The sequence below is a fragment of the Notolabrus celidotus genome, chromosome 1, assembly GCF_009762535.1.
Source record: "Notolabrus celidotus isolate fNotCel1 chromosome 1, fNotCel1.pri, whole genome shotgun sequence".
NCBI classification, from domain to species: domain Eukaryota; kingdom Metazoa; phylum Chordata; class Actinopteri; order Labriformes; family Labridae; genus Notolabrus; species Notolabrus celidotus.
Window position 1 is genome coordinate 26,396,230 of NC_048272.1, and position 25,183 is coordinate 26,421,412.

General features: G+C 43.0%; 1 protein-coding gene across 1 annotated transcript in view; it reads right to left on the minus strand.

Annotated features, from left to right (window-relative positions):
* Window positions 1-25,183, minus strand: part of suclg2 (succinate-CoA ligase GDP-forming subunit beta) — a 137,667-nt gene that overhangs the window by 65,221 nt on the left and 47,263 nt on the right. The window contains exons 3-7 of the mRNA XM_034690705.1: window positions 11,967-12,066; window positions 10,362-10,452; window positions 8,583-8,735; window positions 7,533-7,622; window positions 5,532-5,628 (exon numbers count right to left, since the gene is read on the minus strand). Of these exons, the coding sequence (XP_034546596.1) occupies window positions 5,532-5,628; window positions 7,533-7,622; window positions 8,583-8,735; window positions 10,362-10,452; window positions 11,967-12,066 (531 nt within the window). The remainder of the gene's footprint in view (window positions 1-5,531; window positions 5,629-7,532; window positions 7,623-8,582; window positions 8,736-10,361; window positions 10,453-11,966; window positions 12,067-25,183) is intronic.

Consider the following 25,183-nt stretch of genomic DNA (forward strand, 5'->3'; position numbering starts at 1 on the left):
CAAAATATAGCAGTTCTACATTTGGGTCAAACATTCTTTTGGGTTGGTTTGTTTTGGATTGTCTCACTGCTGCCAGATGGGCCTGTGTCCACAAACAATGTTTTCTGACTTTGGCAGCGCCTATTGCCTATACCAGTGCAGCTCAGTATTTTGAGCATTCAGCATCCCATAAGCTCAAAATCCCCCTTTGCATCAGATGTTTTTGACACTGCTCTCAGCTGAAAGAAGTTCAACTTTTGGAACACCGCCCTTCAGGTTCAGTGTGCACGTAGATAGGCGTAGTGATTGGGAACTCCATCCCAGCAATGGTGCGGAATTGCGATATGCAAGAGGCTCGAGAAGTGTCTGAAGTACCGATTTTTACAGAAGAAAAGTGCATGTACTAAACATGATGTTGCCCTTTATAATTCTCTTACTCTTGTCTGCAAGATTTTATATTGCTTTTTCCTCTTTCATTGAGGTTGCTGATATATCTGAGTGCATGTTGTACAGATCGTTAAACAAAAAATAAATATCATGAAAGATGGTTTCTTTTAAAGTTTCTGATTTCTGTGAAACAATGTGAAAGGGTGGACAAAGTCTGGACCTGATAACACACACTGCTCAGTGTAGATGTGAAAAGGGCTTTTTATACCCAACAATATACTCGTCTGCCCCTCACTTGACATAAATCCAGTTTTGACCAGCAGCGCCTGTAAACCTTCAACCATTAAAAACATAGCATACTAAAATGGCCATAGCAGGTGGTCTACAAAATCTTGAAGCCCTTTTTTAATGAGCAGTACAATACATTAAAAAAAAAGACAGACAGCCAGAAGATTTAAATGTTATTGCTAGAAAATAAACACTGGTACATTACAATGTTGAAATATGAGACTCGGCTTGGTGAGAGTAGCAAACAGAGAGACTCACACATACACAGGCACATATTACACACAGACAGCAGACTCTTTAGGGACTGGGGAATAAACATACTGTTTCCTCAAGGTAAGTAGCTCCTTCACAACTCAATTCTTTTTCTTTTTGTTTTGACACGTCTATTATTGCAGACCATCTACAAAATGAATTGAGATATTACCAAATCAGACAAAAAAATACAATTTTTTTCTACCCCAGAGAAATTTTCCTTTCCCCTGAATGTTTGTCGAATGCTTGCCGGAAAATAGCTGCGCTCCCTTGTGACATGTTTGCAAATCCAACTAAAAAATGAGCTTATTTTAATGTGAAGCTTGTCTACAGCGCCTGCCTCAATCACAGAAATTGCTTCATCCCGCTGATAGAAAAGGAAACTCATATCTCTCGGTAAAAATTCCCCATACGAAAGCAGTTGTTTTATTTATTCATATTCATAAGAAGTCATGAAACAACACACTACTCCCGTCAGTTCTTGATAAAGCACCTCTGAACAAGACTCCTTTGTTTTTTGTTTTTTTGAAGAGCCTAAATAAGATCAAAGAAGTGATACATCTTCACAGTGTTGTAATGCATCTTGAGAGGACACATCACATTCAATCTGTGTAACCCGCTATAGACAAGTCGATTTTTCTTATTTCTTGGGACAAAACAAAGTTCAGTCGAAGTTCAACAAAAGCAGCATCGCATTAGCTAGAGTATGGCACGTCACAATGTATATCCTACTAATCTGAATGTTGAACACTTGCAATGTAGGAAATTTAAACACCCCATCCTCTTCTTCTGTCAGGCTGTTAACTTATGGTACAACAGAGGAATTACATTTACTTCTTTTTTGGGGGGAGTTATGATTTTCTTTCCTCTATTAGGGAACACGTCAGACAGATACCAATTAAAAAAAATTCTGAAGGTTATTGAAACTTAGCTGCAGCATGTCATGAGCCTCTGAAGTGGAGCTTGACCTATAACTACTATAAATACTGATCAAATCCCTGTGAAAATGTGTGTTTGACATCAAAAAGCACCGACTTTTAGGGACAAGTTGTCAAAGTCCCCTTGAAGAAAGAACACATATTTTTTGGGATCAACTATCCCAGCAGTTTTGGGGGAACTTTAGAGTGGATTGAACTAAAAGTTGTGCTCAGGGTTACCTTTTTAAACTTTAAAAGAACAAATACAGTAAAAGATCTGTTCTTTGGTACAAATGACCTTGGAGGGCTTCAATCAACAAGTCAAAGGAGGAAACTTTTATGCCATTTTTAATTTAGTCCAACAAAGAGGGACTCCTGTTGAGAATGGCCAACAACTAATTTACAGTAGACTTCAATTCAATCTACAATTAGTGGCACTATTTTCACAGCCTTTACAGCTTATCAATAATGAGCTGAAGGCCTCAATCTGAACCTCAGTGTCACTGTGAATTTATATTTGAAGCCATAGAGAGGATAGCGACTTTATTTATTGCCTGGCTGCACAATAAATGTATCCAGAATTCAATTACTTAAAGTTTATTCCAATCAACTGAACATGAAATAGGCTCTGCTGTGCTACTACAAAGATAATAAAGGACGATGATACATTCTTTATCTTACAGTTTATTTTCTTTAAAAAAAAAACAGCTGTTTGTTCTATAATAGAAGCATTTCAAAGAATTCTCAGCAGTAGTTGTGTATTAGAATATTGTATGAGGTAGACTTACAAGGAGAGATCTTGACCAAACAGTACCCTCAGGACGTGGAAGGTGACAGATTGCAGTGATAACTCTAACAGTAATGATTTTATAACAGCACTGTAGAAATAAGTGCTTTAAAGGGATAGTTCCTTTTTTTTTTTTCTTTGATTGAGGTTGTATGAGGCACCTACCAATAATAAGTCTAACAGCCACATGGGATGCTGGTCAGCTCAAACTCTTTGCCTGCCGAGGACAAATTCCTTTTCGCACTACTCTCTGACATGACACTAGGGCTGGGTGATATGGAAATTATGTTATCACGATAAAATATTTCATATCAGTCGATATCGATAATTATCACGATAAATATCAAATCATTATTTCATTTAAATTTAAAGGCAGATTTTTGGTCCTGAGTGAAAGTTGAAGAAACCAGACAGTTTGTTAGTTTGTATCTGGATTTAGTTTTCTGATAAACGTCTTGAATCCATCATTTCTGACGGTGCTAATAGGAAGCAAGTCTTTTGTGTAAAATTTGATTTTTGGGAAGTTTTGGTTTGTAGATTCATATTTTTCTCAGATTGAGGTTATTCCCATAATTTGATTTACATTTACAACAAATATAAATCAAATTGTGTTCTGTGTATTAGTTTAGTGTAGTATTGTTTTGAGTTGTGCTCTCCCCTTTAAGATTTCTAAGAGTTACAGGGCAGAGTGATGTTGTTTCCCACAGTGCATGGTATGCATCACGCTCGTTCAGTGCTCCGTTGTGTTACGTTTGCGGTGGACATTAAACGTGTTAGAAATGCACAGCAGAAGTTGTCTGTGCTCTTCCTTTACCCACATCCTGAAAGTGTATTTAATGAAGTGTATTAAGTTAATAGTTAAAGCAGAGTCAGCACAGTGTCAGACTAACCACTAGCTGTCCCTGGTCTCAGATGTGTTTACATTCAGCTCCCAACGTCTTTAAGCCGTGCACCCCTCTCACCCGCGACATGATTGGCTGTTCAATGTAGTCTTCTTCTATTGTCTAATGTTGGGTGGCCACTAGCGTTTAAGACTCATTAGCGCCCCCTCCATTTTAAGGCATCGGGAGGTGTAATTATATGTTTATTTATATTGAAATTTTATCGAAAATGTTTCATATTTATATCGAGAAAAATGATATCGCAATTACTATCGGTATCGAATTATCGCACAGCACTACGTGACACACATGTTCGTCCACCTGCAGTGCACTGATCAGCTAACCAGGTCTATGATGAACAAGATCCTAATTATTGTGAATTTTGATCATTTTGCATCTCAAGTTGACATAATTTCAGGCAATAAATACTGTAGATTGTCTGGCGGTGATGACCGTAGAGTGTATTATTTCAGCTCAGGCGTCCCCTTCAACAGCTAACACTGTGTATTTTGATAAGGTAAACAAATGGTGCACTCTATGGGTTGTGCCTTTATGCAATAAAAAAAAAAAAATCAGAAAGGTCCTGAAATTCTGTTATTATCAAATCTTACTCTTACCAGCATGCAGTTTTCTCCATTTGAGGGCATAAGCTCGCAGTTTTCACTTTTGTACTGCTAGGTAACTTGGAATCTGTCCTGCTCTCCTATCAGCCCAGAAGTTTCTCCTTCAGTCTGTTGATGCTCATTCTTCCTGTGTAAGCTCTGTCTCGTGCAGGTGTCCACTTGTGTCCATAGTAAACGGGATGTAGTCATTGCTATCAAGATCCTGTTTTTGTTTGGTTTGTCTCTTTTAAAGCCTGCTGACCTACACAGATGATCAGTAAGCTGCAGGTGGAAGAACATGCATGCTCCACGTCAGAGAATAGTGCAAAAAAAAAAAGGGCTTTCTGACAGCAAATTGAGGCTCCGAAAAATGTCCAAACAGAACCTACAATTACACCCAGAGCAGCACTTCATTTGGAGTTTGTTAAAATGAGCTAAATTACGTGGTACAGCTGACCCCATCTGCAGTGGTCAATAATGTAGCTTCTGTTTTATTTCTCTGACCGCTTTCTCAATAAAAGGGGCGATCTGACCAGCATCTCCTGTGGCTCATTCACTTACTACTGAGAAGTACCTCATACAACCGCACTTCAAAAAAACTGAGCTACTCTTTAATCTATGAGCAGTATTAGAAATGACACCCAAAGAAGCTGGGTTTCTAACAATTCCGTGTTGAATTTAAATGCAAACTAAATGAACTTTTACCATAAAAGTCAAGCTTCAAGCTGATTAGCTAGGATAGATTCAGAAACTTTTAAAGCCGAGCACGTAAACAGGATATTAAAATACATTAAATTTGAGTTAATCTGATGGGTGCCGTTTTTTTTAATATTCATATCCAAAGACCATCATGTAATGTTATTAATCAAAATCTGTGAGGTAACTGAGATACATTTCTCTAGCTGCAGCTGTGATTCCTTGTCGCTGCCTCATTTCTGGCTGATGACAGCCTGTGCGTCTTTAGTTAATCATCAAAAACCAGGAATCATCAACAAATATCAACACTATGAATATGGAGTCTTCTACCTCCTGAAGCCATTTGTGTTTGATCCAGACAAAGTCATGCTGACAAGAAACTGACGTCAATGTGTTGCAATTATGCTTCACATTGGTAAATGTATTCAGACCTGAGGAAAAAGCGCGCCTGTATCCCACAGTCAGTGATAAGGAGGGCTGCTTGTTCCTACAAATTACTAAATTCTCTTTTTATTGTGTCAAATTGTTACAGTTGTTAGACAGGATTCAGGGTCAATGAATAACATGTATGACAAAACTTAAACACAGATATGTGTAGACACAGAAAGATAGAGGCAAAGTCAACACACACACACACACACACACACACACACACACACACACACACACACACACACACACACACACACACACACACACACACACACACACACAGATAAGAATTTTAAATGTCACATCGTACCTTGTCCTTCGGGAGTCTCCCCAAGTGGATTGACTTCGACTTGAGTGGCGTCAACTTTCAGGAACAGATCATAGAGCCTCTTAATCTGATCTGCTGCCTGTGAGATCCACAGAGGACAGTAATTACCTGATGGTTCAGCTCTGAGCTGAGAGCCCACAGCATCCCACAGAGGCTACAGAAAACATGTCAGATCACCTTCAACACCATGCTGTCCCACTTTGATTTAGACAACTGTGAATGCTTTTGTGCCTAAAGGGGACCTTTTTTAATGCTTTTTTTAGAGATCAGACTACTGGCAAAACTGGGCATGTCTTGCAGCACATACCAGTGCTTTTTCATGGAATGTAGACACATACAAATCTCATGTTATGTACATTTCAGTAGATACAACCCTGCAAAAGTATCTACAAAAAGGCCCTCTGTCCATTAACCCTCTAAATGGCAGTGTTGCCCTGGCAGCACCTATTTTCAACAAAAAAACAATGTAGTTCAGCATCTTCAGTGCTCAGGCTGATATTTTAGCTTTCATGTCAATGTCACGTCTCCATCACGGACCAAACAGAGAAACAACTAACCACACTCGCTAAAGGTACACGTTCCAGGTCTAGCTGGTAACACAATGACAGTCATTTGCAGAATGCCTTTGAGTAGAATCAAATATGAAGCCTGTAGTGAAATTTAAAACAGACTTAATGGTGACTACTAAAGGAAGCATGCAGTGCTGTGGGATCAACTTTCATTACCTAGCAACAGTTAGTGCTGGTATGAGGCACTCTGAAATTGAGGTTGTGGGCCCTGCCACTGCAAAGAGTGGTGTCAGTGGACACAGGCCCTTATGCTTGTTAATGTGTCATACAGTCTTCAAAAATGTGAAGCCATCCAATAAAACACCTTCATAGAAAAGCTAACACGTTCAAATCATCTCTGCAAAGCTCCAAACTTTAAAAGAATCTCAATTGATATCTCCTTTGCTGCAAATGTTCTTCGGTACTGTTGACAGCTCGACATGGCATTGACTTGAAAGAGTCAAAGCAGAGTTCCAGACAGTTCACTAATCTAACTTACTTTTTTCTCTCTCAAACAACCACGCACACTCCTATTTTCACAAAGATCCTGTCATCCTCAACCTGATTGAAGACAATAAATGTATTTTAGACCTTCTGTCATTATCTCTGAATCAAACAGTCTGGCAGCTGACTCACAGCAACCAAGGAGAAGCATACTGACAATGCAGTCACTTAACCAATCACTTGCTATTTCTCTCCCTGTCTGTTCAAAATCAATGCCCATTCAGTATTCTGTAAAGAAAGACTCACATACAATGGGATGCAACAAAAGCTTAAACACCTTTGACTCTCAGTTTGCTGCTTAGAAACAGATTCTCTTGGCTGATTTGTATGTATCCCATGTGTTAAGATTCTAAGCTAATCTGATTTCTCATGCCACGGCGCCTGTGGAAAAGAAAACAAATTAGTGATCTGATGCCAGGAGACAAATGGCTTTGAAATAAACTCAACATCCAAGCACACATCCCCACTCTGAATGTCAACATGTTGTGTTTCTGGGCTTTTCTTCCCTGTGTCTTTTTTACTTGCTTATGTTGTCTGAACAAATTTTATTCAACTTGGGGTGACATTATTTTTCTGTTTCATTGTCTTCAAACACCCATTGCGACGAGATTTGCTATTTGGCGCATGAGTCACTCACAGAATCAATGCTCTTCACATTCTGTCAAATAATGGAAGTGCTGGTGATGTCAGTTCCCTCAGCCTTGCACAGCGCTTTGCATCACTGCCAGATATGACAATAAGACCACCTGGCAAGTGAGTCTAGTGTAATGATGATACTTCACAACTAGCATCTGGGAAACTAATAATAGCTAAAGTTTGGTCTGCTTGCGAGTGTGGATATCACTGTCTCTGTTATTGTGTGCGTACACATAGTAGATCTTTCTGGCCCTTCTTTACATTGCGACTTTGAAGCTTTAAGTGGGCCCATTACCTGTCTCTGCAGAGGCCCTTTGAAACCCAAATTAGCTGCCATGTGAAGTGCCTGTTCGTCTCGCACACCTTCAAATATATCCACGACTTCCTAGAAGATATGCAGTGAGAGTGAAAGACAGAAAGAGGAAGAAACAAATGGAGAGAGGAGGTGAGAAAGAACAAGTCTCCAACACTGGGCTATAATTTGACACAAAGCGGATGTTCATATTAAACTGCCGACATCGTAATTAAGTGGTGGCAAGCTGCCAGACATGAAGGAAAAGGGAGAGTTGGGAGTGAAACTGGAGATTTATGACCATCGTACTCTTCTATCTTTGACTTTGAGATAGAGAGACGCTCTGTTATCACTTATTTCAGAGGTATAACAATGGCTGAAGGATATCAGGGCTGTGGAGAAAATGAAGTATAAAACTGCAGCTGTCGTTCAGTATGCACCGAGTCTGGACAATGCAGATTTTAATGAGATCTGTGAAGGCGCACGGCTCTATTGTGTGCGCGTTTTATAGCTATTTCACAGCTGTGTGTAGCAAACACGTTCTGAAATAGTGCGCAGATATAATAAATGACATCAATCTCAGCAGGAGCTTTACAATCTGCTCCAACATCTGTAAACTACAACAAAAAAGAGTGAAGGCAAACTCCATCTGTAAAGCTTAACTTGTACATCTGTTAACAACACGGACCTGTTGAAGAAGCCAAGGGACGACTGCAGATTAAGGTCTGTGAAAGGAATCTAGTTAATAGCGATATGAAACACAGAAAGCTTTGAATCAGAGTATGGCTGCTTTAATTTTGAATCATGTTCAGCTGCTGAAGAGTACACGCTGACATGACAACAAATTATATTAAATTAGGGGCAAATACAAACAGTGAACAGCTTCCATCTATGAGACGAAGTCTTGGCCTGATGTTTAAGCCAATAAAACTTTTATCAGATATGTTGTAAGGATGGAGGGGGGTTGCACTGTTTGTGTTGCAGATAAACCTGACTTATTTTGTTCTTGTTTATCTCTTCATTGATTATCTAAAACAAACAAAATTAATTTACCTTAAAGATAAGTTCTGGCGTGTTAGCGGCCACCTCCTCGATATCCATGCCCCCCTGAGGGCTTCCTACCATGACAGGACCATTACAAGAACGATCCATGAGGATGGCAAAGTAGGTCTCCCTGGTTATGTCCAGGGCCTCAGCAACCATCACCTGAGTACGGCGCAGCAGGATAAAGAAACACAGCTCAGTAAGAGGTACCATAAGAAGCATCTTAATGAAACGTCCACCATATTTAATACTAGATTAAACACAATGGACAACTAGCAGATCAGCAGATTCCATAGGTTGGCAGGGTCTATGAAGCTCTAAGAAAGTCTCACATGCTCAGAATCAGAGACAAGAAGGCAAAGACAGACAAACTGAGAGTCCAGCAGATAAGCAGAAAGAGGGGAAGCAAGCAAGAGGCTCATTTGGAGGAAAATAAAAAAAAATCAGACAGGTCCTATCAGTTGTGCGGTGGTTAATGGGCTGCAGGTTTTCTGGATGAGGTGTTTGTTTGAACATGCACAGGCCTTATGCTCTGCTTCCACTCTATCACCAAGCCAACGAGGATGGATAGCCTTCTCCAGAGTTCCGTGTTAACAGACAGCGCTCCTATCTCCTTGTCCAAATGTTGTCTCCTCCAGTCACTCAAACTTTCTCAGAGTTCCCCTCTTGTTTGACATGTGGCCCGATGTTCACTCTATTAAAATATATTCTATTTCCTCTGCCTTCCTCTTTCCCTTTAACCCTTAAAATCCTTTTTTTTGTCTCCTGCAGTTTTCTTTAACAAACACCTCTTACACCTCCCTGTCTCTTCTTCCCGTATCCGCCCTCCTCTCCCCTCTATCAGGTCCATGACAGTAAATCCATGTGGATGCTGAAGCGCTGCCCTCCTTTCCTGTGGTGTTCCTCGGCTCATGGTGCAGTATGGGTTTAAGAGCTGATGCGAGCTCCATTGGCAGGTTGACAGCTAAGCTCTGGCTGACATCTGACAGACAAGGTGGTGACTACACGGTTACAGTTTTGGATCCTTCAGGGACAGTCAACGGCTGCTCCTGCCAGGTCTGATTTCATAGCTACAAGGTAAAGATGATGTTCTTGGTAAGAATATCAGATGGTCATATCCCCTCTAGTTTAAACTCATGTTATGTTGTTGTTTGTTTGCCTTTTCCTCAGCCTCTGGAACATAGGGAAACCAAATAATTCTGATTTCATGGAGTTATTCTGAGCTCATGAACTTCCTGTTCTTCTGGCACTCTGTATAAAACTGACAAGTTCGACGCTCATTTGATTCCAGCTAAACTCTGCAGTAGGAGTCGGAGCTGAAGTTTGGGGGTAGCAGGGGTAAACAGAGATGGGGAGTGACAAAGAAAGAAAGCCACACATGCCACAGACTGAGAGGGCTTCATCACCTGGAAATGTCAGATTTGAGGACGTACTGCATGCAGCATGCAAGTAGAAAAATTGTATTCTTGCTTGTTAGTGGCACATAGAGTTGTTTACCAAACTATGAATTCACAGTCGATCAGGTTCAATTTATGCAATGAGCCATAACATCAGCCAGCACAAACACACAATAAACAACAGTGGACACAGTGACAATTTAAACCTAGCATTAAAAAACACATGGAGCCAGAATTCCCACAGAGTCATTAATTTTACAGAACTACATTACTAGACTCAAAATGCCTTGAAATTGGGTCAGACACAAAAAAAAAACATGGGGACAAAAAAAGAAAGAAAAAAAAATATATAAATATACATTCTCTTCCTTCAGGCTAGGCAGTGGCTCACCGTTTTCACTTTCACTCCTTCTTTCGGTGTCTGCTTGGTAGTCAGGTGGAAACCCAGCATCTTATTGGCCAGTTCTCCAACCACTGCAGGGCTGTAGAGGAGAGGTCACAGGTCAAACAGTGAGGCACATTCTTCATCCAAAATCAGGCCCTGAAAGGCAGACTTTTTACAACATGAAAGTTCTCTTGAGAGCTCTGTTCTGTTGCAAAGATATGCCCTGAATTTTGGGCATTGAGAGAACCTTTCACACATGAATACACAGCAATCCTGGAAACTTCTGTGCACAGTCCAGGCCAAGTGCACACGTGAAACCCAAATGGCTGAAGCTGTTTGTCTGGACTTGATGCAAACTCTTTCTTGGCAGCCTCTCAGTAAAGACTGAGTGTGAAGTCGTGGAGAGCTGATGTGTGAATGCAGCAGGTAACAGTCTGGAACATTCAGCATGATGTCCGCGGTGACTGGAGTTTCTCTGCTTTATTCTCTTTACTGCTCAACATGTTTTCTGCTTTGTGTTTGCATTGTGGAAACATCCTTATAAAACATGTAGGGATATAAAACCAGAAACTATCACCAAGAAGACCCCTCCTGCATGTCCCTAACTCACCTCAATGAATAATATGAATGGTGAGAGCGTGTTGAACACTGACTATCTCTCTCTGTAAGGTACATCTGTAAAATGCAATTCCAGGAAATATCAGCACCTTAATGTCCTGAAATTATCTAGTAAATGTCAGGAATGAAGAGGGGTTCATGTCAGTTATCCTAAGGAAATGCAGCTTTTAAGACTATTTGGTACATCAAGAAACTGCACTGGAAAAAAAAGACTTTACTGATTTCCTTATCTTTAAGCAGGCAGCGTGCTGTAAGCCTGCTCTGGTTCTGAAAGTGAATAGAAAAGGAGCAAAGGGTTGTGCTCGTCCTATGATAGATGAGAGGAAGGTGAACTGTGCACTCGTGTCACTGTCTGGGGATGACAAACTTCAGCATATCTGGCTATGAAAAAGTTTCCGGCCATTTCCAACCCTGAAGTAGGGTGACGATGATGCATCTCTGGAACAATTGTCATAAATCACCTTTTTTTGTCATTAAGGTGGCAGTAAGAGGTAGGGACCTTTGCTAAAAAGATAGCAGTACATGAAAAGGTGAAAGAGAAATGCAGGGAATGAGCACAGAAAAGCTCTTTAAAGTTGTTGTTTTAACCTTTTGAAGAATGCACAAGGTTTCAAAGGGAGCCTTCCATGGAGGAGTACACCCAACACACTTAGTAAATCTAAACTAGAACAAATAAACCTGAGCAGAAGCCAAAAAGCCCCATCAACCAGAAAGAAGAGAACACAGTATGTGGTATCTAACACTTCTGATGACCTTAAATTCACTTTTGCAACATATAATTGAGGGTAGTTCTTCGAAAACAAGACACTGCAAGAAAGATTTTGTGTTTATTTGCAGCACATTTAATCCTGACAGGGTCTTTGTGTTTAGGGAACATCTTCAGAGAGCTCTTTGAGCCTCCTCTGTCTAAGAGCTGCCATCGTGGAAGACGAAATTTGAATCCATCTCCTACAGTAACTAAAAGTGTGAAATGCACATAAAGAGCATACTTACTCCTTAGTTAAGTGCACGCCACCTTTAAGGCCACTGTCGAACACACCCTTGCCTCTGCCACCGGCCAGAATCTGAGCTTTCAGCACGATCTCCTTGGCATCTGAAAGACGAAGAGAGATGGATTGTGAAAGAGAGATAAACAAAGAGGGGGAGAGACAGAGATAGAGAGACGGAGCACTTTAGAGGCTCAGCACCTTGAATGCCCCTTGAGTCTGCCAGTTATCTGTCTATCTGATTGAAGGCAGGAGGGGAGGGGAGAAGCAAGGGGTATGTGAAAAGATCAGGAATTATGTCGAGAAAGAGAAAAAGTTTACAATCCTAAGTTTAGCAGCCAAGTACAAGAAAAATGATCCCAGCACTTCTAATGATATGTTATACCTGCCTACCCTAACTGGAGTGGACATCAAAGATCTTCAGCCATGCTAGCAATTATGTGGTGCTGTGCAACTGCTGTTTGAACTAAAGGTTGCAATGCAAACATAGAGATGCTAAGCAAGCAGAATGTTCCATATATTCCTCATGTGAGTTTTGACTCCAAGCGTGTTAATGTAAATCACCAGCCTCAGATGGAGGATGCTGAGGTTGTTAAGATAGGGTACGAGTCATTGATTATTGAATCATTCGACTACTTGGATAATAATTCACCAAATGGTTTCATTTCATTTCATTTTTAATTTGATGCTCAGACCATGATCACATGGTATGGAGCCACAGAACATAAATTACAAATAAAACAATATAATGATGGCACACGGCATGTTTGAAGTACAACAGATCTTAAACAATGGAAGGACATTCTTCAGAAAAGCTCCTAATTTACACATAAGTTTTGGCTTATCTGATTTCAAAAGCAAAATTAATTTAAACACAGAGGGACGTTGAAAATAATACCTGGGTATGAACCTCTCTCTATTATTCAGAATGCTTGTGTTCCTGCATTCAAACAAAATATGGTACTCGTCCCCTACACGATCATCATTACAGAGATGACAAATCCTCAGTTTTCTATCCAGGCCTTTATACCTTCCCGTGACCTTAGGGATCCTGGTGTTATTCATTCTAAAATTACAAATAGCCTGTCTATACTTCTGATTTTCAAATAACAAATATTTTTCTAGTTTTACATCTCGTTTAAATTGTACATATCTACCAGCTGTTAAATCTAACACTACTCTTTCAAACTCAAAACATAACATTCAAACCTTCATTCAACTCATATTTTACCTTGGCTTTAAACATACAGAGTTTACGTTAGGGATGCACCGATCCTACTTTTTAGGTCCCGATATCGATACCTGGGCTTTAGTATCTGCCGATACTGATACTAGCCGATCCAATCCTGGTATTGATTTAACAATCTCTATTCCTTAATGTGAGGATAGAATCATGTTTTGGCAACTTCAGGCTTTTCTGACTTGATGGTGAACTGTACCGGGGTTCCAAGTGCTAAACCAGAGGCTGGAATCCCTTTATTTCAAGGATCCGGAACAATTAAATCCAATAACCTGTCTGTTTTTTCACAACTTGAATCCATTAATAGTAGGTTTCTTGCTTCTTTGCAGTAGGCTACAGTTTACGTAAACCTCTTCCTATGGGCTCCCATTATATTTTTCAGCGCGACTGCCATCTGTTGAAACATTAGCGCTGCAGATGTTGCGAGTTTCCGGCGGAGTTGTTAGCAAAAGAAACATGCACCTAAACTGCAGAGCCTCTGTAGTTATCCTCCATCATGCTCCACCGGGTAAAAATGCACAGACCAGCCGGCGCTGATGAGGTAGGAGACACACATGGCTATTCTAAACACAGAAAAGCATAGAACTGAGATGAATAGATCTGCCATATGGATCGGCACTATATATCGGCCCCTAGTCACCGATATCCGATCTAGCTTTTTGAGTCCAATCTAGTCGATATCCGATACCAGGATCGGATCGGTGCATCCCTAGTTTATGTAAGACAGGTGACTTTGTTTTGACATGTAGCTTGTTTGCTGTAGTAATATGGTAAGAGTTAGCTTTACTGTTAAGTGGTTGAAAGGGAGGAACAAAGAGAGACGAGAAGGAGAGAAAAAGATAACAAGATAGAGGAAAGGTTGGAAGTTGAGGGACCAAAATCGTACATGAGAGAAAAATCCACACTGCAATTAGCAAGTTACAGCAGCAAGGGCAAACTTATTTTGACAGGCAGAAACCTGGAACAGAACCAGACTCATATTAGACAGCCATCTGCTTTGACTGTTGATGTGTAAAAGTGAGCAGCCCAACATTTCTCTTCAAACGTTAATTGCTGTTATCCCCATAATAAACACGCATTGAAGGGAAAAGGCTGCAGGGCTGTAGAGGTTTAAGGACGTCATGGTGTGTCATTGGCTGGCACCATTTTGCTGTGTTGTCTACCTGTGTTGTCCAAGTTGCTCATTTGCACAGCTAATGCTTTAGCAATTAGCTCACGGAAATTATATAATGTCCACACATGGTGTAAAAAAATGCATGATGTAATGGACTAATCATCATTGAATTTGTCTGCAACTTCTAATTTTGTCAAAAATGTCTGTCTACAACATTGGCGAAGTAGTATTTGATTGAACTGTGTTGAAGTAACTGGCATTTGACAGATTACCAAATAACGTCAAATTTCAATTGATTTAAAGAAAATGGCACAATTAATATCTGTAACCAATTAAGTCACAAACCGTCACAAAGTACATTTGGAAAATGTCATTAACTAAAAAATTTTATTCATAATGGTTTGGAAGAAAATCAAAACATACAAACAAAAACAATCACCAAACTCAGGAGGATTCATACTCTAGGGATGTAGAAATTTTCATCATTATCCATAACTGGACCAAAGCGCTGGCCTGAACAACAAACTGATGTTGACATTTCAAGAAAAATATAATTATTTCTCCTAAAAATACCATCAAAAGAGCACCCCCTCAATTTGTATTATTGCCGTGGTTTTTTTTGACTGACATTTTACAACACCTCTGTGCAAGAAGGAAATATTCATCTAAAAAACAGGGATAGTTCCAGATGACCTTGTTACATTTATATAACCATCCGGTATCCCCTTTCCTGTCACCACCACCTTGCAAGACCTCGCACATCAGGAGGAGGCCCATCAGCTGTCTGTTCAGCATCCTGCCCACAACCTCCCTCTATTCAAATAGGGTGAGGACACATGATGAAAGATGGTCTCTGGCTAGGTTATTATTATCTAGGTGGGGGAGTTCAGCCATTGACAGGTGGCTGCCATCAGGGTGGGAAGTAGGTGGTGGGAAAAGTGGAAGAGGATGATCCGCGGTGAGATGGCTGGAAAGAATTCATGACCTTGATGGCTGGAGGCGAGCTTCCTCCTTGACGGCGTGAAAACACACCAAAAAATTGTACAATCAAGGTGAAGAATGTCCACAGCTGGTGAGAATAGAGAGTCTTAAAACTCTGTGCTCACTGCTTCTGTACCAAGAAAAGGCCCCAGAGAAAATAGCCTCTGACAGGGTGGCAGAGATTAAACTAACACTGCATTAGTGAGACCTGTTCTCTGCGGAGAGTTTAGAGCGGAAAGGGGGGGAAAGGGAGTGAAAGAGAGAACCAGAGAATAAAGGTGTGTTCATATGCAAAGGGGCTTTGAGAGGAGTCATAAATGAATAAATATGTTAATAAAGAACTGCTACTGCGCAAAATTTTAAAGAGTTCAAAGCAAGATGAAATGGAGTGTCCTGCGGGCATGTGCAGCGGGGAGGGACGGCACAAAGGAAATGACTTTTGCTTAAAGAAGAAAAAAGAAACAAGTTAAGGAACACATGGAAAAAAAATAGGTTGGTTGCATTGTTTGAGGTGTGGAGAAAGAAATGACATATTAATGAGGACCTTAAAAAAGAAGGACATGGTTTTAAACTGAAGATATATTAAATATATTAAAAGGCATGTAATATGCCAGGGAAGTTAATGGGGTGAGAACAAGGCAGGTGTTCATTCCTGCCGCACCAGTAATTGATAGAAAACTTGCTTATTATGCAGCACACAACCAAATATTGTAGCAATATCAGCATTATGAATGGGCGCTGGAAAAGTAATGTGCTGATAATAAAGTAAACTCTATCAAACAAGACAAACTAGGAGAGAGAAAAGAAGATGGTAAGTGCTGAAAAAGTTTTTAAACACGCTTCTCATGGAAAATATATCTTTGGAAGCAGATTCGCTTCTCTTTTTAACAGCCAGACTCACGTCTGTGTGAGAACACATGGAGGAGATAATGATGTCCTCAAAGATCACAGCAAACATGGTGAATGGTAAAGAGCAGGGCAACCATTATCTGGTAGTACGACAGACAGGAGATGGCCTCTAACACTCGGACAAAGGTTGGTCCCTAATGAGTGCAGAGCAGGGATTGGGTGAAAAAGAAGCACCCGTATGTAAAGTCAGAGACAAGTCACAGTCTTTATGTTATACTTATACTCTGCCATGAAGAGTGGAAAGAAGGGCACATGTGTCAAGTTAATCTGGAAAGACAGTTGCCTAGTCAGAGTTTAAGGTTTTTATGAAACAAATAATGTAATATTAAATCTGTCAGCTAGGAGGTCCTGCTAATGAGGAGGAAAACACATCCACTCTGGATATGTTCTATCAGACAGTAGTCCAGGACGCTTCCTTTAATGTATGTTTTCGTGACTGAGAATTCACAATAAGCAGAGACACAAAAAAGATCATTTCAAAACTTGTTGCAGCCCAGATAATTAGAGAAAGCTCCTGCATAAAGTGCTTCAGTTCGTGTCATCAACCACGGAGGTGACACGCTCCGACAAGGCTCCGACAACGCTGTCAAAATTGACATTTTAAACAGTTTTTTGACCAAACTTTCCGCCAACGCCTATAGCGCCCTTGTTGCCCCACCGTTTGTCCTCCTTTGTGTTTCAACTTTTTGGCGATCGACCACTTTGATCAGCCTGTTTTTTAAACGTAGCTAGCAGGTTACCTAGCCACGGCTTACACCGGCTTGTCATTAGCAGTAGCCGAGCTAACAGCCGCCTCCGGAACAGTCGCTGTTTTCAACGGTTCCCACAACGGTTCAACTGTCTGTGACCTGAAGTAACATCTCTGCAGCGGGTCCAATTGTTGGACCCGTGTGGGTAAGTGCCGATCGGCTGTCTCCCTACTTGGATCTCTCTCTGTGTGACCCCGGCTAAACCGGACCAACTCTGCGGGCTCCAGGTGGAGCCCCGGCGAGTAAGTCTCGGTCCCCTACCTGCTGCTGCCGCTGCTGCGGACCTGCTGAAACGTTTTTAACGCTCCTGTGTTTTTAGCCCTGTACTGGCCTCTTTTATCTTTACTCCCCAGCTCCACTACAACCATGGCTCCACTCACCTCTGCGTCCTGCGATTCCTGCTCCCGGCTCGCCGTCAAAATCTCAGAACTGGAAGGTCGGATCTCCACTCTACACCAGATCCAGGAAGCTGAACGTTTTATGGACACAATCACCTTCAACCCATCTCTCACCGACACCACCAATCCCCGAGTTCACGCTGTCCCTTCTCCTACTGCTGAAGAAGCCTCCCCACCGGTCACCGCACACAGTCCAGCTCCTACTGTCCCTCCTCCGTACTCCGTCGCTGACGTTTCCTGGACACGGCTCGGGGCCAAGCCCAAGTCTTTGGTCAGCTCCACTCCATCCCAACCGCCCCAACACGGTCATTGGTCCCTGCCCACCGCTGACAGCAGGAGAGGGGCACGCTACTCCCGCGACCCTCACTTCGACATCCAGCTGGAAAATAAATATGACATTCTCGCCATAAATGACTTCCCTCTTCTCTCTGCTGACTCCCGGACACCTGCACCGTCTCCCTCGCCGTCATCTCGGCCTCTTCCCTCGTCCATCCCCGTGCACTCGACCCGCCCCAGGACCCGCCGCTCCGTGCCTCAGTTAACACCGGCGCCGCGTCGGGCTGCTGCCTCTCCCCTGTCCGCTCCGCCACCTGTTGCGGTCTCCCCCTCACCGTCCTCCTCCGCTCCATCCCCGCCTGAGAGCCGTCACTCATCTCCCCGACCACTGTTCCCTCCGACTGCTCTCATAGTCGGAGACTCCATCGTGAGACGTGTCCGCTTTTTTAACGCCATCACCCGCTGTTTTCCCGGAGCCACGGTCCCCGACCTCCTCTCCAGTCTCCCCGCTCTGCTGCAGTCCGTCCCGCCCTCCGTCACCAAAATCATTGTCCATGTCGGAATCAACGACACCGCACGAAGTCGGTCGGAGGTGACGAAAATGGATTTTAAAAAGCTCTTAAACTTTTTAAGCAGCTGCGGCTTGCGTGTTTTTATCAGCAGTCCAACTCCCACACTCGGTCGCGGCTCACAGCGTTTTAGCCGTCTCCTCAGTCTCCACACCTGGCTCCAGTCCACCTGCACTTCACTCCAAATATCCTTCATAGACCATTTTAATCTGTTCTGGAACCGGCATGATTTTTATTCATCCGACGGCATCCACCACTCCTCACTGGGCACCCGCATTTTAGCTGCAAATATTCAATACTCCGTTCAATCGCTAACACCTGCTGCATGACTGTTTACCTTCCCCTCACACGCCCCCCCCTCTTCTTCTCCGCCGCCACCCCAAACCACCTGTCTGTGCGAGAGCTCCCCCTACCCGCCCCCTGTGTCATTACCCCCATCCACAACAACAGTTCATCCTATTCACACCATCACTACAAAAAGGCTTCCCTGCCCAAAAACCGGCATTAAATCAGTAAACAGGCAAAACCTCATCTACATCCAGCCCAGTCACCCCTCACAGTGCCAGATCATTTATAATTTCACATCCCCTAACTCTATCCCATCCATTTGGACAACACGCCGTTCCACTCCCATTTCTGCACCTCATCCCCACATCAAAAAGCACGTCAACACAGCCAACCTCCGCTCTCTCCCTAAGTCCTCCCACCAAATCAGTTCACATCATCTGAAAGTCGCTCTGTTCAACACCCGGTCATTAAATAACAAGAGTCTCATCATCAACGAATTCATCACCGACAATAAACTGGATATCCTCTGTCTCACTGAAACCTGGCAACAACCACTGGACTACTACACCCTGAACCAAGCCACCCCCCCTGGATACTGTTATCTCGCCAAGCCACGCCCTGACAGCCGTGGCGGTGGAATAGCTGCTGTCCTCCGCCAACAATCAAAAACATCCCTCACCACTATCCTTTCTCCACCATCATTTGAACATCTGTCATTCAAACTCTCTGGTCCAAAACCCCTAATCATTGCAATAATCTACCGCCCTCCCAAACATAACCCATCTTTTCTCTCTGACATCTCTGAATTCCTCACCCAACTCTGCGCCATCTCACCCTCCATCCTCCTCCTTGGAGACTTCAACCTACACATTGACTCCACCCACTGCAAAACCGCAAGAGAATTTCTGGACATTCTGCAATGTTTTAACTTCACCCAACACGTCAACTTCCCCACCCATAACCATGGACACACTTTGGACCTGGTCTGCTCCACTGGCATCACCATCAATCACATCTCCAGCTCCGACCTCAACATCTCTGACCACCTAGCCATCCTCATTGACCTAGCCACCCCCATCGCTCAACCCAAACAGAAGCGCACCATTACCTACCGCAACATCAAATCCATCTGTCCCTCTTCCCTGTCAGCCTGCCTCACAATAAAATTATCCACTCACCCTCCCTCAAACCTCTCCCCCTCTGACCTGGTCAACCTCTACAATGATACACTCTCCTCCTGCCTCGATCAGCTTGCCCCTCTGAAAACCCGATCTGTTTCCTTCACCCACTCTGCCCCCTGGTACACCCCCGAACTCCGTCAGATGAAATCAAAGAAACGCCAACTCGAACGCCTCGCCAGACGAACATCCCTCACCGTACACACCCTGGCATACAAGGACTTTCTCCACCACTACAATGACGCCCTCCATACCGCCCGGTCCACTTACTACTCCAACCTCATCCACTCCAGCTCTACCAACCCAAAGCACCTGTTCTCAACAATAAACAAGCTTCTCAAACCCATGGACAATCTCTCCTACTCATTCACAACAGACAAATGCAACTCTTTCCTGTCATTCTTTCAAGAAAAAACCGAAAACATCCACACCAAACTGCTTACTTCTGCCCTCCCCACCCATAGCCACACTCCCATCAGCCCCCCCCTAACAACCCAGTCTCTCTCTCAGTTTTGCCAAATCTCCCCCCTGGATCTCAATAAATCACTCTCCGGCATGAAGACATCAACCTGCATCCTGGACCCCCTCCCCTCCTCACTGACCAAAGCTTGTCTCCCTGCCCTTCGACCCCTTATCCTCTCCATAATCAACTCCTCCCTGTCCACTGGTTCTGTCCCTCCCGCCCTCAAACTCGCCTCTGTCACACCCATCCTCAAAAAACCAGGACTCGACCAGAACAGCCCCAACAATTTCCGCCCCATCTCCAACCTCCCGTTCCTGTCAAAGATCCTCGAACGCACTGTCGCCACCCAGCTCAAAGCCTATCTTCACTCCAATCAACTGTACGAACCATTTCAATCCGGATTCAGAACTCATCACAGCACAGAAACAGCCCTTCTCAAAATCACCAACGACCTCCTCCTCTCATCCGATAACAACTCCCTCAGCATCCTCCTCCTCCTGGACATTAGTGCAGCTTTCGACACCCTCAATCACTCCATCCTCCTCACCCGCCTTCAATCTTCCCTCGGTATCACTGGCACCGCCCTCTCCTGGTTCAAATCCTACCTCTCTGACCGCCATCAGTTTATCAGCATCAACAACCTCAAGTCACGCACAGCCCCCCTCTCTCATGGTGTCCCCCAGGGTTCAGTGCTTGGTCCCCTCCTCTTCATCATCTACATGCTCCCTCTTGGTCACATCATACGCCGCCACGGCCTCCATTTCCACTGTTATGCCGACGACATCCAGCTTTACATTTCAACCACATCCATCACCGCTGCACCACCCTCACAAACTGCCTCACTGAAATAAACTCCTGGATGCAAACAAACTTTCTCAAACTCAATTGTAACAAATCCGAAATTCTCATCATAGGCCCAAAATCCCTCACTTCCACCTGCCCAGACTTCTCACTCACTATTGATAAATCCACTGTTTCAGCATCCACCCACATCCGTAACCTTGGTATCATTTTTGATCAGTCACTTAACTTTCAACAACACATTAACAATATTTCAAAAACTGCTTTCTTCCACCTCAAAAACATCGCCCATCTCCGCCCCTCCCTTTCCTTCACAGCTGCTGAAACTCTCATCCACGCCTTCATCACCTCAAGACTCGATTACTGCAATAGCATCCTCTACGGTACACCCAACACCCTCCTCAACAAATTACAATACATACAAAACTCAGCTGCACGCCTCCTCACTCATACCCGCTCCAGAGACCACATCACCCCAGTCCTCCAGAACCTCCATTGGCTTCCCATCCCCTTCAGAATACAGTACAAGATCCTACTCATCACCTATAAAGCCCTCCATAACCTAGCTCCCTCCTACCTCACCGACCTTCTGCAGCCATATAATCCTTCCCGCAACCTCCGCTCCACCAACGCCAACCTCCTCACCCCTCTCACCAAACCCAAGCACCGAACCTGGGGGGACAGGGCCTTCTCTGTCGCTGCCCCCACCCTCTGGAACTCTCTCCCCCAACACCTCAGATTCTCTCCCTCACTCACCAAATTCAAATCCGGACTCAAAACACACCTATTTACAAAGGGCTTTTAAACTATAATTGATTGATTTTTTTTCTTGTTTTGTTTTATTTTGCTGCCTTGCTTTTCTTTGCTTTCTTGCACTGTTCTCCTTTTGCTTCCTATTGTATAATTGTATTTTCATGTAAAGCGCTTGGAGAACCTTTTAAAGCGCTTTTATAAATAAAATGTATTATTATTATTATTATTATTATTATTATTAGTGGAATGCAAACCATTTTCCTGGGGGGAGGGAGCCGCGGTTGCATAATCATTTCCTCTACTTCCATTTGTATCCTACATGGCTCACTGGGAAGATGCAAAGAAAGATTTCCATCTTCATTTATTTTCTATATCTTGGGGACACAGGAGGGAGAGATTAACATTGCAAAACATCTCCAATCAAATCACATGCAATCGCAGTAATGTGGTCATCATCCTCAGGCCATACTCATTTCCCTGTAATGAGCGCAAATCAACTCCCAGTCTGCTTTCCAGTGACAGCAGCTGGCAGGGAGGATGTTACTTTCACAATCGGTGTCCCTTCCACCTTCTCTCTCTTTCCCATTTTTAAAAAGACATATTCTCTTTTCACCACATTCTCCTTTTTTATGTAGCCGATATGTGGCCAACAGGAGAGTTAGCTTTGGTCTGATATTTAATTAAGCCTCGGAGGCCGTGTCATGAGGGGGGATTCTGGCTGGTAGGGGACATATGTAGGCTGTGGGCCAACACAGAGAGTGTAAGATGTGTCTACCAAAAGACCAGGATGAACCTCCCCAGTGTGCATGTGTGCTGTAATGAAAGTAATGTGGCGGCTAAGCAGGTAGACTAATAAAACCCTTGGGAGGGACAAGAAAACAAACACTTGAGCACCACTTCCTATAGATAAATGCCATTAACACTTAGAAAAGTATTAGAAGAAGACCTTTACAGCATATGTGCTCATTATGACAGCACACCTCCTGATTAAGAAGCAGGAGAGTGTTGATTGCTGCCAAATACGCAGAAATTAGTCTAGGGAAAATAAAAGGTCTGAAATAGCTCACAAGACCATTAAAATAAATCATGTAGATGTAAATATCCTTCCCCGGCTTTTTTGTTTGTTTTTTTTTGGACCGGTAAGTTTGAAGCAGCTGAAGTATAATGCATTATTCAGGAGCATTCCAGGTCTATAAGTAGAAAAAACAACAATCTGTGCTTCCATTTGCTTCCATCGTGTGGCACATGGCGCGTCTTTAAATAACTTCAATTATGTTGTCAGCTGCATATTGATGGCTGCATAAAGCTACTGGAGCAGCTCAAGCTTTTGACTCACTTCCCCACAGGGCTCTTAGCTGTGCCACATCCATGGCTTACTAATATTAGGCACAATGAAATCATAATCTACTATATCCAAAAATACCAATGCTCAAAATGGATGGGCTAAAACAGAACAATACGACATGATTAACTGACTGTACGAGAGGAACATCTGACACGTGAAAGAAATGTTTCCCTTGCATGTGTGTAAAAAGGTCAAGCATAATTTCAGTTTAATGTTCAGTGTAATAGCCCTGCCAACACATTATCTTTTAATTACACTTGGGCACCAGCAGGACCGGCAAATGGAGTAGCTCGTGTTTAAGGTTAAGACTCCTTGTGTGATTCATTTAATCTCAGTGGCGACGCTGGTATTATCTCCGACAAGTTTGGCTTTCCAAAACTTTACCATTTCCAGTTCTGCCGGAATGAGAAAAGGTACGACGAAGAATGGTTCTCCTTTCATGCATTGATAGCAGGTGAACCAAAAGAGCAATTACAAGCATCAGTTTTTCATCTACCTTGACATATTGCGGCCTTTGAATCCTCACAGCTGAATATGTTCTCTGTTTTGGTTGAAAAGAAAAAAAAAAGATAAAACCTAGTAACACTTTACAAAGTCAGCTAGCTTTGGGCATGTTTTAAAGCAAATGTTGGGACTTTTTTAACAAGAGACAAACAAAGAGATTTAGACACAAAAACTCTGTGATAACAACAATTTGACTCGTTGTGCACTGCAACTTATTGTGTCATTACTGCCTCTCCATCGTATCCGTGTTAAGCCCACCATCACCGCGTCCATCTCTGCCTCTAATGATGCCGTCTCAGTTCTGCTTAACGGAGGAGAATATCAGCGTCCCAGACCGACAGCGGCACCTCTGCGTGTCACCTCCTCCAGTCATCGCTTTCCTGACTGCTGAGTCCTCATTAGAAGACAAGTCCACCAGGCTTTCAGACAGAGACAGCACTTCTAATGACATCCTGAGACGGCCCTGTTCTCCTCACAGTGACAGAGAGGTGCAGTTCAAACCGCTGGCTCAGGATTCTGCATTGCAACACAACCACAGGGGTGACAGTAATGATAATGCTGTTGTGGAGCAGTGGGTGCTAAATGACCACAGGGATATCTGTAGAGGGGGATCATTTGTTTGAGAACGAAGCCTGGACAAAGATATTAAGTTGTACCGAGCCACAATGTGAGAGTGTTAACAAGAAGACTAGTACCTCTGGGTTTCAGACAACAGAGTGTTCAAGGGATCTCCATTAAAATAAACATTCTGAAAAAGTAACCATGAGGCTACACAAACAGAAGAAGCTCTGCTCTCATTATTGACTGAACATTTCTCACCAGTTTTGCTAAGCAATAGCAGATAAAATGGTTCTAAAAGCAAAACTCTGCCTCTGCTGATGCATCGGTGGAAAACAGGAGCACTTTCCTCTACATGAGCAATGAAAGCTGCCTAATGGGTAGAGAAAAGCATCATAATGTTTGTACATTTCAGTCCTCTAGTACAATTCCCATTCCTGAACTTTGACTTAACTCCAACACACAAGATAGCCTGCAAATATGCAAAGCACACTGTCAACAAAAATTTAACTACATGTTCATTTCGGCTGGCACATAGGCATCATTTTAATACGATACAGGCAATGTGTGAGAAGTAATTCCATGTCTCACCCACAATATGAATAGGTTAGGATGCGTAATGAGGAGGTGGAAACACTAAGCTGCTTACAAAAATCAGCTCTTTGAGAGACAGGCCGCTTTACCCTGCAAAGCCTATTTACAGCTGTTAAGACAATTTCAGATGTGTGGCTTTTTCCTTCGCAAGCGAGAGACCTAAGAGCCGGCTAATGCACTGGATGACAACAGGTCCTCAGAGAGGCCAGAGTAATTCGCGTCTGAACTCTAGTGTTCCCAATGTGCTGCATTGTATGTTTGTATCACATTTCAGCGCATGGTATGCAAATGTTCAGTCATTATTCAGCCTACGATGTTCTCCTCAAAGAACCTGGTGCTGTGTATGTCGACGGGCTGCTATGTCCCAGTTGATAACCTTATGTTTTAAACCAGCCCTGCCTTCTCCTCTCATCAGGTGTGTGTTATCTTGGCAGGTAGTAGAGTCTGGAAAAACTGCAGACCAACATCTGTCTTCCTGTGTGACAGGCCAGCCGTCTGAAGGAG